General features: G+C 45.3%; 1 protein-coding gene across 1 annotated transcript in view; it reads right to left on the bottom strand.

The window, feature by feature from the left end:
- LOC124722420 overlaps window positions 1-17968 on the bottom strand; it is an 80885-nt gene that overhangs the window by 8674 nt on the left and 54243 nt on the right. Inside the window, exon 4 of the mRNA XM_047247586.1 lies at window positions 11199-11346. Coding sequence (XP_047103542.1) covers window positions 11199-11346 — 148 coding nt within the window. The remainder of the gene's footprint in view (window positions 1-11198; window positions 11347-17968) is intronic.

Raw genomic sequence — 17968 nt, 5'->3', positions numbered from 1 at the left:
GGCAGTTTAGAGTTGTTTTACCACACGACCGATAGGCAAACTGAGGACAGATGGAGCGAGATTGTGTGTGTCAATACGTTTTCCGGTAGAAGGTTTGAATGCCCGGTATAAGTGATTTATTACATACAACTGCAGGGGAAAATGCGGTGCAATAAGGAAAAGGGTACAAGTACGCACTAACGAGGTACTAATAATTTCAGAAGATTGGCAAATCTACTCGCTTACTCTAAGGAAATCTTTTTTGTATCCCGCCTGGATAGCCGACGCGTGGATCTGCTCCTGTGAACTGCTTCTGCAAAATAGGCCGAGAGTGAAGAACGCGAGTAGGAGCAGGAAAAGGTGAAGTACTTCGGTACTGTAAGTAAAGTTAAAGCATCTTTTCCTGCTCCTACTCGCGTCCTTCACTCACGGCCTATTTTGCAGAAGCAGTTCACAGGAGCAGATCCACGAGCCGCGTATCCAGGCGGGATACAAAAAAGTGGCGACGAGGATCATTCTTTTTCTCCTCTTGGGTTTTTTGCTCGCTACTGCTTTAGCTTTGTCTATTTCCCAGTGTGAGTGCATCTATGAGTGCTTCCACCCTTCGCTGTAAGACATTTTATGTAAAAGATGGCTTCGCCACAGGAACAGGCTTCGCTGTCCGATCTTGTACGGTTCAGGCTCAGCAAATGACGTAGCTGCTTGCTGCTGTAAATGGAGTGGTCACACTACAAACTGCAGCTACTACGGCGCCTCCGACGCCACCGCCTGTACCACTGCCGACGCCCACGGCACCGCCATATCGTGCCTTCAATCCGGACGTTGAACGCTGGCCAGAAGACATCGCCCAGCTCGAGGCACACTTCACAGCATGCAACATACCAGGTACAGAGCGGCTGGCTTTTTCTATTGCCAACGCGGGTGTTGTGTTATAACGTATGCTCGTAAAATTGTTTCCCACCACCCGCCCAGAAACTAAAACTTACGACGAAGTGATTGACGGTTTGAATTCCAACTTCCGTGACAATGTAAATGTCGTAGCTGCACGCTACAAATTCTTTCGTCTCCGGCGTGGCCCTTCTCAGTCCAATAAATCATGGTTAGCGGACCTTCAGGGACTAACATCTGACCGTGACTCTAATTGCTCATGTGGACGCTCATATGCGGATATAATGATTAGAGACGCTATTGCGCGGAATGTGGCAGACCACCGCATCCGCGAGCAAATCCTAAAATTTAAAAACCCGTCTTTGCAGGAAGTAGTGGACTTGCTAGACAGAAAAGGTACATTAAATATGGCTATTTTTGTGTTCGACGTGACCTCGGGTGTCTGTACTGTTAGCGAGGCACAACACGTGCCCTCCTGCTCTGTCCCGGCACAGTGAGCCGCACCGCGCCGCTCGAGCTCAAGTGAACATGTTTCCAACCGGGCACCTACTCAGAAACTGAAATCATGTCCTAACTGCTTTCGTGCCCACCCACAGGACAGTTGCGCATCTCGTCAAGTACAGTGCTATTTTTGTGATAAGAAAGGACATATGCAAGCTGTGTGCAGTTGGAGAAGCTCTAGTTTGCAGCCTGTTTCCCGTTCGCGTGACTCGCGTGGGCGTCACCGCAACGGAAACCGCCGTGATCATGGTTCACCACAGCCTATGGGCGTTAATGCCGTTTACTCACAGCCTTTTGATTCACGTGCTTCTACAGCTCGTCGTGTGAATCAAGTTTTCCAGACACTTCCTCTCGCATTCAGCGCAATATGAGGAAACTTTCTGTGACTTTGAACATTTGTGGACGTTCTGTTCGCATGCAGCTGGACACTGGCGCGTCTGTTTCTTTACTGAACAGATAAACGTATGACTTGCTTGGTTTGTCCCCGCTTCGTCGTTCACATTCCACACTGATTGTATTTACTGGACAGTAAATCTCAGCGCTTGGCATGTGTAGTTTGCTAGACACGTATAGTGCAACGACGAAAACTGTGTCTTTTCATGTGCTCCACTCTTGTAATGCTCCGAAAATTTTGGGCTTGGACGCATTTGAACTTTTTGACCTCCCGATTCGGAACAATGTACTTTGCATCAACGCTAGTGACCTTGGTCCAAATGGCTCTGAGGACTATGGGACTTAACATCTGAGGTCATCAGTCCCCTAGAACTTAGAACTACTTAAACTTGCCCGAGGCAGGATCCGAACCTGCGACCGTAGTGGTCGCGCGGTTCCAGACTGAAGCGCCTAGAACCGCTCGGCCACATCAGCCGTCGCTAGTGACCATGCAGACAGTGTTGCTGCACTATGCGATGATTTTGCCGAACTCTTTTCTGATGGAGTTGGTTACTTTGCAGCGCATGTTATAGTTAAAGACAATGCCATACCTATTTTCCGGCGCGCACGCCCGGTACCGCACGCACTGCGCGACACCGTAGCTGCTGAACTTCAGTATTTGCAAGACCGTGGTGTCATTGAACCTGTTTCTGCTTCGCCATGGGCTTCGCCTATAGTGTACGTGAAAAAACCAAACGGTCGTCTTCGTATTTGAGCTGACTTTAAGTCTACAGTAAATCCCCAGACAATGGTAGCTACGTTTCCCTTACCGCGTTCTGAAGACATTTTTGATAAGCTTGGTGCGGGAAAATTCTTTTCCACGATTGACTTGCGGGACGCATACTTTCAAATTCCGCTAGACGAACAGTCGCAGCGCTACTTTGTGATCAAGACCCACCTTTGTTTGTTCAAGTTTCGCTGCCTTCCGTTCGGTTATGCTTCGGCTTCTGCTATTTTTCCGTCTTACTTGCCGCAGTTGTGTGCCACTGTCCCTGCTTGCTCAAATTATCTGGACGATATAGTTATGTCGGGTCGAACCCCTGACGAACATTTGCATAATTTGCTTGCCATATTTACTGTAGTTTTGCAGGCAGGACTAAAGTGTAATAGAGACAAGTGCAAATTTTTTCAAACTGAGATTCTGTATTTAGGACATATGATTAATGGACAGGGTATCTACCCCTCACAGTCACATCTCAGTGGGAGTAGAGACTTGACAGCACAAAGGAACTTGAAAGAACTTCAGTCTGTGTTGGGCAAAATTGCATATCATGTTCGGTTTATACCAAATGCAGCGCAGATAGCTGCGCCTTTGCATCGCCTTAGGCGTAAGAACGTTCCTTTTGTTTGGTCTTCGGAACGTGATGCTGCATTCCACAAGCTCAAATCTGCTTTGTTGAGTGATCACTGTTTGACTCCTTTAGATCCCTCCAAACCAGTTGTTTTGGCTGTCGATGCATCTCCTCACGGCATCGGAGCGGTTCTCTCGCACCGCGTTAATTCTGTCGATCGCCCGATCGCTTTTGCGTCTCAGTTGCTCAATTCTGCCCAGCAAAACTATTCTCAAATCGAGAAAGAAGCTTTAGCTATTGTATATGGAGTGACTAAGTTTCATGATTTTTTTGTATGGTCGCAAGTTCTATTTGGTCCCCGACCATAAGCCTTTCACGTCATTGTTTCACCCGTCAAGTCAGTTCCAGCCCATACTGCACGAAAGTTGCAACGTTGATCTTTGTTTTTGTCTAACTACAATTACGAAATTTTGTTTCAGCCTACGGTCCAGCATGGCAATGACGATGCTTTGTCTCGCCTCCCTATCGGTCCTGCCGCCGAGTTTGATTCTTCCGACTTGTCACGCATGTTTATTGATCGCAGGATAAGGAATTGGCTGATTGTTTTCTGGTGGACTTTCGTCGTATTGCTTCTTTGCAGATTCTTTTGCAGTGTATTCGTACTCAATGGTCTCCATCTGCTATGCAGATTCATGATCCCTTGTTCGACGTTACTTTGCGCAACATCACAACTTGTCTGTACACCATGGTGTTATTTTGTTACGAACTGACAATGATCAGTTAGCGCGTCGTCACTGCATTTGGGTCAGCACTGATAAACAAATTGAGAATTTGCTTGCTAATGGTCGCTCTTGCGTGGAGCATCAATCTGCTCCCTGCCAGCGTTTCTTTGCGTGGCCGACTCCTACTGCACCTTGGCAGCGCGTTCATATTGATTTTGCGGTCCCTTTCTGGGACACCCACTGGTTGATACTTATTGATGCGTACAGCAACTTTTCTCTTGTTGTACCTATGTCTTCTACTACATCTGCCAGTACTATTCGGACTTTGACGTCTATTTTTTGCATTGAGGGCCTTCCTGAAGTTATTGTCTCCGACAGTGGCCCCCAATTTGTGTCCTCCGAGCGTTCTGTGCTGCTAATGGTATCCACCACCACCAGTCAAACGGCGAGGCTGAACGCTTTGTGCGTACATTTAACTGGCGGATGAGCAAGCTGCATGCCGCACACTCTTCCTGGCTTCATATCGCTCCCAGCTGCGCGGTACCCATTCCCCAGCTGAATTGCCTACATGGCAGCACCCATCAGTCGCTCTTGCAGCTATTGCACCTGCCGCCGCGCGCTCCCACTGCTTCGCCTCGTTCTGGCTTGGCGCCGCATGATTCGTGTTCTATCGCGTTTTCTCTGGCAGGCAGCGCTGGGAGCAGGGGTGCATTCTTCGCCAGCTTGGTCGCGCCTTATTTGTCATTTCTGGTCCCTCCGGCACTGTCAAGCGACACCGGAGCCAGATCCGTTTGTGTCGTCCTCGGTTTTCTGCTGCTGGTTGTTTTATGGCAGAATTGGAGGCTTCGCGGCTTCTGCTGCCTCAGCCCATGACTCCGCCGCTCGCGCATCCGCGGCGTGCGCTCCTGCCACCGCTGCCGTGTTCCTCTTCGGTGCCGGAGGCGATGGACTCTGAGACTGCCGTCATGCCAACGCTGCCGCCGTTGCCCATGGAGGTTGATCCTCCGCCTCCTCATCCGAGCATACCTAGTGGCGTCGCGTGTCCGGGACTGGTTTTCAATGGGGCATTTTCCTCGCCCCCTCGCGACCAAATCGGAGACGTGGGTGGGCAGCGCGCCCCAGCAGTTCCGCAGTCTGCCCCCTCAGTTGCGCCACCCTGCGTCCCTCCAACCGCCGTCGGAAGCCCTGCTCAACAATGGTGCGCTGTTTCAGGGGGGAGGGATGTGATATCGATAGCTGTCATAGGTTGACACTACAAGAGCGGACAAACAACGCCGACCACAGCAGCCTCTAGCCGATGATATGGAGCTCGACGAGCACCGCTCCAGATTCAGCCAATGTGACAAAGAGCAGATGACCTAGTAACTTAGCTTCGACTTGTATGGGGGCTAGCCATTATAGACTTTGCCTTTGTAACTTCTAGTAACTGTTAGCTTTGATACATGAACGGCTTTGCACCTACATGCAAATCTGTACCAAAAGTTAAGTAATGTGTTTGTATCTGTTTATACACCAGTAAAGGTGCTTTAACTTAACTCTGCAGTACGGAAGTACTTCACCTTTTCTGGCTCCTACTCGCGTCCTTCACTCTCGGCCTACTTTGCAGAAGCATTTAATTGGTGCGGATCCACACGCTGCGTATCCAAGCAGGATACAAAAAAATACTAACAGGGTTGCCAGCAGGTGAGCATCTCAGTCTGTCCAACCCGGGTAATCCGGACAGACACACAGGCATGTAGGGTACAGTTGCTTCTGGGGCGAAGCTGAAGCAACAGTGTGTCAGAGGGAAGTATTAACTCCCTATCAGCCTATTCAAAGATTAGGCATGCAATGGTTATGTTGTGACTTGGCAAGACAGCCAAGTCACTATGAGAGGAAGCCGAAAGGCGCGCGTTTAAGCTCATGCAGGCTGGCATGAGGTCTGGAACAGGTAAAGTAATTGAGACTAGCAAATAAAGTACGAAGCTGCTGGAATACTTAACTTTAATCCATAAGAGGTGAACATAGCTCTTGACGGTACATGCATCACAAGATAAATAGCAAATGATAATGGCGCCTTGCTAGGTCGTAGCAAATGACGGAGCTGAAGGCTATGCTAACTATCGTCTCGGCAAATGAGTGCGTAATTTGTCAGTGAACCATCGCTAGCAAAGTCGGCTGTACAACTGGGGCGAGTGCTAGGAAGTCTCTCTAGACCTGCCGTGTGGCGGCGCTCGGTCTGCAATCACTGATAGTGGCGACACGCGGGTCCGACGTATACTACCGGACCGCGGCCGATTTAAAGGCTACCACCTAGCAAGTGTGGTGTCTGGCGGTGACACCACAGGCTATATTTGACACACACTCCAGAGATTATTATGGTGAATTGTTACAAAAAAAGGAAAGCCACAGGTGCGACTTAGTTGCACCTAAAAGACAGCAGAATCATAATAATGGGAACGGAATGTGATATATTGGAGACGACATTTCTCCTACCAGCAACAATCATGTGTACCACAATGATGGAGTTAAAGCATTCAGCGCTGTTTCGGCCAGAGAAATCGTTAGAGATACTGTCATTCCAAAAACCATCATGTCTAAATACTACCCTACCCCCGGATATCCTTCATTCATTATAACAATTAATAGCGACGGAGATGGGGTGGATACCCAAAGAACGTATGCTGCAACACGTCTAACAGTACCAACAGAAACAATGTAACCAGGTTATGAAAGCAACCATTTGAGCTACTCGTCACAATTTTGTAATTTACGTTCGTTGCAAGCAGAGAACGGTAAAACACAAGTTCCCGTGCATCAGTTACCTGTTGCCCAGTTTAGCAGTGTGACAGGATATGCTATGGAGTAATTAATGTTGAATTATAGCTCTACGCACTAGCAAGTAAGAATAAAGACTTATTAGGAATTAGTGTGTTATTTAAGAAGATTACGACTTATGTAAAAGCTTCAGTTTAAAAGCTGAAATACTCTGTGAGGGATGAATTAGTGGACCATGTATACTAGTTGGTAATGAACAAAAATTCGTTAGGAATTTTATAAACGGCAGGGGCATGTTGCACTGGAGAATAGTAATGAAGTGTAGTAACAAAATTTAGTTAGAACTAGCCAGGAGGACACTAAGTGGAGGATTTCAAGTACAAAGGAACAAGGAGCCTACTGCCTCACATTAAGCGAGAGAGGGTGGCAAGGCCAACCGGAGTGGCCAAGTGGTTCTAGTCTGGAACCGCGCGACCGATACGGTCGCAGGTTCGAATCCTACCTCGGGCATGGATGTGTGTGATGTCCTTAGGTTAGTTAGGTTTAAGTAGTTCTAAGTTCTAGGGGACTGATGACCTCAGAAGTTAAGTCCCATAGTGCTCAGAGCCATTTTTTAGAGGGTGGCAGGAACCACTGATTAAGCACTTAGACAGCAGCGCAGACCAGACACGATGCTCTTCTCTAACGAGGATAAATGTAGTAACTCCAACTAGGGATGACACAAGAACACCTTTCAGGTTATAAACTTTGCGCAAAGGAACGCACTGAAGCCTTGAAGTTAAACACTATGGCAGCCAGGAGCGCCAGCAGGATCAGAAAACGGGAGTACGTTCTGTCACTAATGTGGGGTTTATCATGACATCGACTACTATAAATCCATCGCCTTCCTTGCACTCAGTCCGGAACCACGCTGCTGCTACGGTCGCTGGTTCGAATCCTGCCTTGGGCATGGCTGTGAGAGATATCCTTAGGTTAGTTAGGTTTAAGTAGTTCTACGTCTAGGGGACTCATGACCTCAGATGTTAAGTCCCATAGTGCTTAGAGCCATATGAACCATTTGAACCTTGCACTCACTGTCAGGGTTAGGCCAGTCCACCTGCATCATTGAAAGCGATTGAAGGTCAGCTCTACTAGTTGCAGGACGTCCTTGTGACTACAACCAAGTGTCAACAGCCACCACTACTTTGGAGCCCACTGCTGTGAATGCGCAACCATTTATCTGTGAAGGGAATTTCAAATCTGCGAGGTGTATTCCTGCTGGTCAGAACGGCGACTCACTGAAGATGAGAGCCGTCTCAATCATCAGTACCTGAAGAACCGAGTGCTTGTCTGCGAGCGCTTCTGCTTGTGAGCAGGGTGCCTGTGCCGCCACTCCTGGGCAGTACATGTACCGCCCTACCGGCAGTATATTGGGACTACCTCTCGGGCTGACCTTCATTTCCCTACACGACATCTCCATAACCTACAACAGGGACACGCAGATATCTGGGGATGAGCCTGAGGACGGCTTCACCTAACGAGAGCGCTGAGGCTCTGACAGACGTGCACAGTCATGGCAGGCCGCCGCGACGCGCACGCTGCCGGACCCTCATACCAGTGGGCCGCAGCACTGACCTCCCACAGCGCCAGAACTTGCCACTGAAAATTCCTCGCTGGGATCTGATTTGCTACTACCCTTTTGTGCAAACGGGCTCAGCACAGCAGCTGCTAGGCTGCACCTTTAGGAAGACGGAGTTAATGTAAAATTCTTGCTAGGGACGATACTGAGAAAGTTTAGAGAATCGGTGTTTGCGACTGACTCCAAAACGTTTCTACTGTCACCAACGTATATATTGAGTAAGGACCGCGAAGACAAGATAAGAGAAATTAGGTTTGTTAAGGAGCCATAAAGACAGTTGTATTTCCCTCGCTCCATTTCGGAGTGGAATAGGAAAGAAAATAACTGATTGTGGTACATCTACATCATGCTCCGCAAGCCACCTAACACTCGCGAATGGCTCGTGGGTGGAATGATTGTCGCTAAGCGTCTGTATTAGCTCTGATTTCTCCAATTTTCTTGCCATGGTCGGTTCGTGAGATACGTGTGGGAACAAGTAAAGAAATAATATGTTGCCCGACTCCTCCTGGAACGTGATCTCTCGAAATTTCAATAGTAAACCTCTCCATGACGCACAACGCCTCTCTTGTACCGTCTGCCACTGAAGATTGTTGAGCATCTCCATAACGCTCTCTCACTGACTAAACGAATACGTAACGAAACGCGCCGCTCTTGGTTCTATCTTCTCTGTGCTGGTGTAAGCTGTCGCCAGCACACCAGGCGACAAAGAGATTGCGAGGAGGGTCGATAGTAAGCGCCAGCAACGATCCTATGAGGAGAGAGACCAACGACGCATTCACAAGGAACGTGCTGCCAACGCCCTCTCAGGCACCAGTATTTAAATCGCCGCCGCGGACTGGAGGGCCCAGTCAATCGCAGCCAATCATCCAGTGAATCACTGAGTCGAGTCGTCAGTCGCAGCCCAGTGAGAGTCGCAGTCGCAGTTAGCTCAGCCTCTAACCAGAGTCAGTCAGTACCTAGCAACCAGAGTAGTGTATATAGCAGACTTGTTCTTCACCAGCAGTGAGGCTAACGTGGATTATTAACGAAGAGCTTGTACCAAAACAACTACCTTAAGTTAAACAGCTTTCTTATGAGTAAAGAACCCTGTTAATATATGGATGCAGTTGTGATACAGAAAGAGGATACTGGACACCAACAACATCCTTTGCTTGCATCCCATGGTACAAGCCTACTGTGACAACGAGACGACACAAAATTCTCCATCACTCCTATCACACCTACCTTGTAAGAATACCAGATGGATGAACAGTACCCAAGAATCGGTCTAACAAGCGCTTTGTAAGCCATTTCCTTTGTGAATGAGTTACATTTCCTTAAGTTTCTTCCTATTAATCTCAGTCTGGCATCTGCTTTTCCTACATTTGTTTTATGTGTCATACCATTTAAGGTCACTCTGGATAGTTACTCCTACTAGATACTTTACAGTAGACACTGCTAGCAACAATATGTAATCAGTATTGTAGTTATTGAGTAATGGATTTCATTCCCTGTGTATGTGCAATATGTTTCATTTATTTACGTTTAGGGTCAACTGCCAGAGCCTCCACCATTCATCAGCCCTCTGTAGGTCATTCTGCGATCAGTGCTGTCTTCTTGGGCTGCTACTTTTTTATAGACAACCGCACCATCAGCGAACGCTCTCAAAGAACTTCCGCCGCTTTCTACAAGATCATTTACATGCATTGCAAACAGGTTCTATCACAGTTCCTTGTGGTACTCCCGAAATTACCTTTACATCAGTCGTTAAGAGCGTGGTGTTGAGTTCTGCCTGCAAGGAAGTAGTGAATCCAGTGGCAAAACTGGTTCGACACTCAGTAAGCTCGTATTTTTTTATCTAAACGGCAGTATGAGTATTCAATTGCTTTCGTGAAGTTAAGGAGCATGGCATTTACCTGAGAGCTGCTGTATACAGTGCTATGGATCTCATGGAGGAACAGAGCGTACTGAGTTTCGCAAGATCTCTGTTAGCAGATTGCAAGCTGATTTTTATAAACGCATAATTCTTGTACATGAAACATTTTCCACAATTCTACAACAAACTGGCGTCAATGATATAGGCGTGTAATATTACGCGCATCTGTTCTACAACCCTTCTGGAAGACGGCAATACCTGCGCTTCTTTCGAGTCACTAGGTACCCTTTGTTGCTCCAGTGAGACGTTAAACAGCTGCTACAAAGGGAGCAAGTTCTTACACATAATCGTTGAAAATGTTATAGGTATCACTTCTGGACTTGGTGCCTTCCCAACACTAAGCGATTGTAGTTGCTTTTCTATTCCGCGATCGGTCATCTTAATATACGGTATGCACCGTTTGGTGGCTTGCTGAGTGTGTGTGTAGGTGTTTATGATGACGTGGCAGATTACACCGGGCAATCCTGTCTTGTCTGTTACACTTGATATAGTCCAGACGTATATTTGAATGCAATTTGTCGTCCAACGCAGAGGAAACTCACTGTGTAATCTTAATAATGTTGCTTGAGAAAATTTATGGTATTAAGGTCATAAAGATGATAAATACAATGATAAAAACAAGACAGATTCGAAATTTTAACTTACATTCTGGTAATTGTGTTTATATTTAACGAAACACCAATGTGAAGGAAAACGTCGGTTGGAAAGCATTCACTTGTAGCTGTTAATCCATTATGACTCAGGATTCCGCTGGAATTGCTGAGAATTTGCGATGTATTTTCCTTAGGTGCTAACCACGTTTTTATTGACAGAGCTGCAACAAGAGACTGAGTAACGTTTATTTTTCGACTCTGGTTGGATGGTAGTCGTTTTATCATAACAGGTCAGAATTTAGATACATGAAAATACCAAATTCAGTTGCAATTTAGACTGAGTTTTGTAAAACACTGTATTATTAAATAATGCTGCAACCTGGCATGACGGGACGCTCGATAGTGTTGCACTCTCTGCCTCAGTCGCTAGCAGCTCAGGGGAGCGTGTGTAGCAAGGACGCTCTCATTGAGATCATAAACGGCACTCCAGTAAATACCGACTAGCCCTGCAAGGAGTGTATGATGTTGAGTTGAGGCCTCCGACAGGAGGAAGGCCCGCACCATCGAAGTACGCCCACTGGAACGAGAGGCAGGCGGCAGCCATGGCACGCCACTCGTAAAGACCGTAGTTTGCTGCTCCCTGGACCCCCTGGTTAAGCCACGAGAAGGCGTGTTGTACAATGTCACTCACAGCTTCTCAGCGGTATTGACTAGGAAGGCAGCACTGCGGCGTGCAGTGGCCGGGACTTGATGTTCCATCAGAGACTGAAGATGGTCTTGACGCGCAGGTGGACCAACATAAATCAGTTCATCAGGTTGCAAGGCTGCAAACAAAGTGCAAGAAGATTTGTACAGGAACTTTCTCTCGTGCGCTGCTATTGTGAGGCATTCATGACTATCTTGATCGGTCAGCTATCTGGACACTCTGGCTGCAGCTCAAAGTAGTCTCTTTTTGGCCTTTCAGAAGCAGTGGTGGGTGCATTTTGCAGCGCCAGTCTGTGAATAAACGTTAAGACATCCGACTTACGGCTTCCTTCTCCAGTCTGCACGGTGAACACAATGACGGCATCGTCCTCTATATATGACGTGATTCTACTTCATTGTCACATTCGGCATTCAGCTCTTACGTGTGTAGCAATTAACTGTATAGCGTCCATGTCGTATACAACATTAACAATCCTTCGTTGTTGGTATTCTTTGCATTATGAAGGGAAGACCTCTCAAATTTTATTCATTTGAAACTCGTATTATACAAGCGTTCGCTTGCTTTAGTCATGAATATATGTCCACGTGATGATAAAAGTTCTTATCTTTACATAAAGATAGTATTATCTTCTCGGCAATCTTGAAATTGTGGGCTACACCCTGAATTTTTATACATCAAATTAGTGAATTAACTTACTGCCCTTTGGTTACCCATGTAGGCGGTCACTTTTAGAACTCAAATTAATACGACTTAATTTTGAATTGCTGGTGTATCCATGAATCGCCACAAAAAAAAAAAAAACAGTGAATGGTGGAGGGGTATGAATGAGAACAGTGCCATATTTAAGTTTAGAAAAGTAATGGCAAGTTTTTATTCATCATTTTATAACTACAATCGAGCTGATAAATCCTACAAAAAATGACAAACATAAATCAGAAAAGAATATTATTCTGATCAACATTGTAGCTGAAGTGTGAGAGTGGTGTGACACTTCTCAATTATTTTGGAACGATTTAATAAATCTGATATAAAATATACCAAATAGTTTCCAGTCATGATAGTACATTTGTTTCTCCTATAGTCAGGGAGAAGCTTTTAAGTGTAAATCATTAAATGAAACCTGATATACGGAAGAGAAAGAAACATTTAATGGAATTTAAAATCGCAGAATACCTAGTAGCAAGAAGTATTTGAGAATCTATGCAGAAATGGGACTGAAGGCAGGTCGACTGGATCACGTTACATAGAATTCGTCGAAAGGGACGAAAAAAAAGTCATATTTAGTATTGTTTCACGAATGAACCTTTCTCAACTCTGATGACTAGATGGAATGATAGATACATGTAGATAATTCTGCCAACGGACCTGCGATTGTCTACCTCTAATGGTCTCGTATACAATATGACGACAATTGTTAGTGTAATATGAACTCCATTTGTTTCTGTTATTGATAAATGGCTTATGAAATACATTAAATGAACGCATACTAGGAAAGTAGATTGCAGTAAGGCGCCCGCCGGTGTGGCCGTGCGGTTCTAGGCGCTTCAGACTGAAACCACGTGACCGCTACGGTCACAGGTTCGAATCCTGCCTCGGGCATGGATGTGTGTGATGTCCTTAGGTTAGTGAGGTTTAAGTTCAGTCTGAAACCACGTGACCGCTACGGTCACAGGTTCGAATCCTGCCTCGGGCATGGATGTGTGTGATGTCCTTAGGTTAGTGAGGTTTAAGTAGTTCTAGGCGACTGATGACCACAGATGTTAAGTCCCATAGCGCTCAGAGCAATTTTTTTTGCAGCAAGGCCGGGCATACATCCACTACATAAGCTTAATTTACTCCACCCGAGAGTGTTATACCACATTTCTTAGATATAATTTTTTACATATTCGCCACGGTTCGCAGACAGAAATGTATTACCTGCAGTGTGTCAACATGAAATACAGAGCAGTTCTATATTACAATGCCAACTCTCAGACTGAAGTACGATGGGTAACTTAATTCTGAAACATCATAATACACTGAAGCGCCAAAGAAACTGGTATAGACATGCGTATTTAAAATGGCTCTGAGCACTATAGGACTTAACTTCTGAGGTCATCAGTCCCTGAGAACTTAGAACTACTTAAACCTAACTAACCTAAGGACATCACACACATCCATGCCCAAAGCAGGATTCGAACCTGCGACCGTAGCGGTCGCGCGGTTCCAGACTGTAGCGCCTAGAACCGCTTGGCCAACCCGGCCGGCAGCGTATTTAAATACAGAAATATGTAAACAGGCAGAATACGGCGCTTCGGTCGGCAACGCCTATATAAGACAAAAACTTTCTGGCGCAGTTGTTAGATCGGTTACAGTTGTTACAATGGCAGATTATTAAGATTTCAGTGAGTTTCAACGTGGTGTTATAGTCGGCACGGGAGGGATGGGACACAGCGTATCCGACGTAGCGATGAAGTGGGGATTTTTCCTTATGACCATTTCACGAGTGTATCGTGAATATCAGGAATTCGGTAAAACATCAAATTTCCGTCATCGCTGCTGTCGGATAAAGATCCTGTAAGAACGGGACCAACGACGACTGAAGAGAATAGTTCAACTGATAGAAGTGCAGCCCTTCCGCAAATTGCCACAGACTTTTATTCTGGGCCACTAATAAGTGTCAGCGTGCGAAGCATTCAACCAAACATCATCGATATGGGCTTTCGGAGCCGAAGGCCCACTCGTGTAAAAATGTTCAAATGGGTGTGAAATCTTATGGGACTTAACTGCTAAGGTCATCAGTCCCTAAGCTTAGGCGGCCGCGGTGGTCTCGCGGTTCTAGGCGCTCAGTCCGGAGCCGCGTGACTGCTACGGTCGCAGGTTCGAATACTGCCTCGGGCATGGATGTGTGTGATATCCTTAGGTTAGTTAGGTTTAAATAGTTCTACGTTCTAGGGGACTGATGACCACAGATGTTAAGTCCCATAGTGCTCAGAGCCATTTGAACCCTAAGCTTACACACTACTTAACCTAAATTGTCCTAAGGACAAACACACACACCCATGCCCGAGGGAGGACTCGAACCTCCGCGGGATCAGCCGCACAGTCCATGACTGCAGCGCCTTAGACCGCTCGCCACTCGTGTACCCTTGATGACTGTGTGACACAAAGCTTTACGCCTCGCCTGGGCCCGTCAACACCGATATTGGACTGTTGATGACTGGAAACACGTTGCCTGGTCAGACAAGCCTCGTTTCAAACGTTATCGAGTGGATGGACGTATACGGCCTTGGAGACAACTCATGAATCCATGGACGCTGCATGTCAGCAGGGGACTATACAAGCTGATGAGGCCCTGTAGTGGTTTGGATCGTGTGCAGTTGCAGTGATATGGGACCCCTGATACATCTAGATACGACTCCGACTGATCACACATACGTAAGCATAATGTCTGGTCACCTGCATCGTTTCTTGTCCATTGTGCATTCCGACGGACTCGAGCAATTCCAGCAGCACAATGCGACAATCCATACGTCCAGAATTGTTACAGAGTGGCTCCAGGAACACTCTTCTGAGATTAAACACTTCCGCTGGCTACCAAACTCGCCAGACTTGTACATTATTGAGCATATCTGGGATGCCATGGAACGTGGTGTTCAGAAGAGATCTTCACATCCTCGTACTCTTACGGATTTATGGACAGCCCTGCAGGATTCATGGTATCAGTTCCCTCCAGTTACTTCAAACATTAGTCGTGTCCATGCCACGTCCTGCTGCCGGAGTTCTGCGCTCTTGCGGGGGCCCTACACGGTATTAGTCAGGTATATCAGTTTTTTTAGCTCTCCAGTGTAACTATGGCCAATAATATAAGCATAGCCATTTCATTATTAAGTTGTGATATATGAATAAAAGATTCGAATGGATTATGTTTGCTAACGGAATTGTTTCCGTAATTCATATGAGGATGTTCAACCAGCAAATAAGACACGAAAACCGAAATAATAGTAGTTTTCTATTTTTTACACAGAAAGTAAAACATACACAATATATTTGTTTTATAAATGAATGTATTCTATATCCATTTACAGAAAACAAATTTCAAGTTTGAGTCCCACAATGTAATACGCTATCACACAGTTTCTGACTCTCCACTCCCTTCCATGCAGCGAGAGTTGAATAGTATATTTTGTGGAAAGCAAACGTACGGTTCTGTTGAGCAGGGTATGTCATATAACTGGCAAATAAGTTGACTAATACCTTCAAGCATTACTAAATAATCTCAGTTGATCTTTGCTGCGTATTATTTGATCACAGAATCTGGAAGAAACACATCGAAGGTATATGAATACTGGACTATATAACTCAGAGCAGGATTGTTGAAAAGAGTGTCATAAAGCTGTTGTATCCCCACCTGGTGCAAGCTGCCCCACAACTGTTGTAACTAGTATTTCATATCATTGGTACTGGCACTGGGACAGAGTCGACACCTGTAGCGGTGTGGACGAGCATTGTCCTGTTGGAAAATAGCATCACAATAAAGTCGTCTAGGATGGGACCACATGAGAACGCAGGATGTCTGTGACTTGCCATTGTGCCATTATGCCTTCTGTCACATATTTAAAAAAATTTTTCTTTGCACAGAATGATATATATGAAAATTTACTACACTATGTTCAAGTATGTGATATCATAATCAAAAAAATAATTTTAATACCTTAACTGATTGGTGTATTTCTTTACTATAATACCCTGTGATAATGACAGTTCAATCTTTGTTTGACACATTGGAGTGCAGTACACTCTAAGTACCCTTTTCGTTAATTTTAAGTATATAAACCTGAGAAAATTTGGTCTAAGGTGACACCTGTTATGCATTCGACAATACCACTATCCTAAAGCCCTTATCATCACAATGGAAGCGTCAACCCATCTGTGGCAGCCGTCCACAATCGACTGGTGTTGCCTAAACCCCAGGGTATGAAGTATGGTCTAGTCTGTGAAATTTAAGTGAATTTTATTTCCAGTAGATTTTGGAATCAGAGTAAAAAATAAAGTGAGTATGCTATGTTACATCATGTCTAACCTCACCCCTTCCCCGTCCCCCTCCCACCATGATCCATAGACCTTGCATTGGTGGGAGGCTTGCTTGTCTCAGCGACACAGATGGCCATACTGTAGGTACAACCAAAATGGATTGGTATCAGTTGGGAGGCCAGACTATCGTGTCATTCCTCAAGAAGCGCAGCAGCCTTTTCAGTAGTTGCAGGGGCAACAGTTTGGAGGAGTGAGTGATCTGGTTCTGTAACATCAAGCAAAACGGCCTGGCTGCATGTGCTGTGAACAACTGAAAGTAAGGGGAAACTAGAGCAGTAACTTTTCCTAAGGGCATGCATCTCAACTGTGTGGTTAAATGACGATGGCATCCTCTTGGGTAAAATATTGTGGAGGTAAAATAGTCTCCCATTCAGATCTCTGGGTGGGGACTACTCAGGAGGAAGTCGTTGTCAGTAGAAACAAAACTGGCGTTTTACGGATCGGAGCGTGGCATGTCAGATCACATAATGGGGTAGGTAGGTTAGAAAATTTAAAAACAAATGGGTAGGTTAAAGTTACATATAGTGGGAACTAGCGAACTTCGGTGGCAGGAGGAACAGGACTTCTGGTCTGGTGAATTTGGGAATATATATACAAAATCAAATAAGGGTAATGCGGGAATAGGTTTAATAATGAATAAGAAGACAGGAACTATGAACAGCATAGCGAACACATTGTTTTCGCCAAGATTAACGCGAAGTCCACACCTACCACAGTAGTACAAGTTAATATGCCAGCTAGCTTCGCAGATGATGAAAATACTGAAGAAATGTATGATGAGCTAAATGAAGCTATTCAGATAGTTAAGGAGACCAAAATTTAATAGTCATTGTGGACTGGAATTCGACAGTAGGAACAATAAGAGAAGAAAAAATATTAGGTGAACATGGACTGGGGGATAGGAATGAAAGAGGAAGCCAACTATTAGAATTTTGCACAGAACATAATTTAATCATCGCCAAGGCTTGGTCGAAGAATGTGAAAGAAGGCTAATATACATGGAAGAGACCTGGAGATACCATAAGGTTTCAAATTGATTATATAATGGTAAGACAGAGATTTCGGTACCAGATTTTAAATTGTAGGACATTTACAGGTGCAGATATGGATTTAGAAAACAGTTTGTTGGTTATGAACTGTAGATAAAACTGAAGAAATTGCGAAAATGTAAGATATTAAAGGGATGGGACCTGGATAAACTCAAAGAACCAGAGGTTGTTGGGATTTCAGAGGGAGTGTTAGGGAACGATTTACAAGAACAGGGTAAAGGAATACAGTAGAAGAGGAATGGGTAGCTTTGAGAGATGAAATAGTGAAGGCAGAAGAGGTTAAAACAGGTAAAAAGACGAGGCCTAGACGAAATCCTTGTGTAACACAAAATATATTGAATTTAATTGATGAAAGGAGAAAATACAAAAATACTGTGAATGAAGCAGGCGAAAGGGTATACAAACGTCTAAAAAATGAAACCAATAATAAATACAGGAATGGC

Source organism: Schistocerca piceifrons, chromosome X, assembly GCF_021461385.2.
Source record: "Schistocerca piceifrons isolate TAMUIC-IGC-003096 chromosome X, iqSchPice1.1, whole genome shotgun sequence".
NCBI lineage: Eukaryota > Metazoa > Arthropoda > Insecta > Orthoptera > Acrididae > Schistocerca > Schistocerca piceifrons.
The sequence above is the reverse complement of the archived record's forward strand: the minus strand, read 5'-3'. Positions and strand labels throughout refer to the sequence as shown.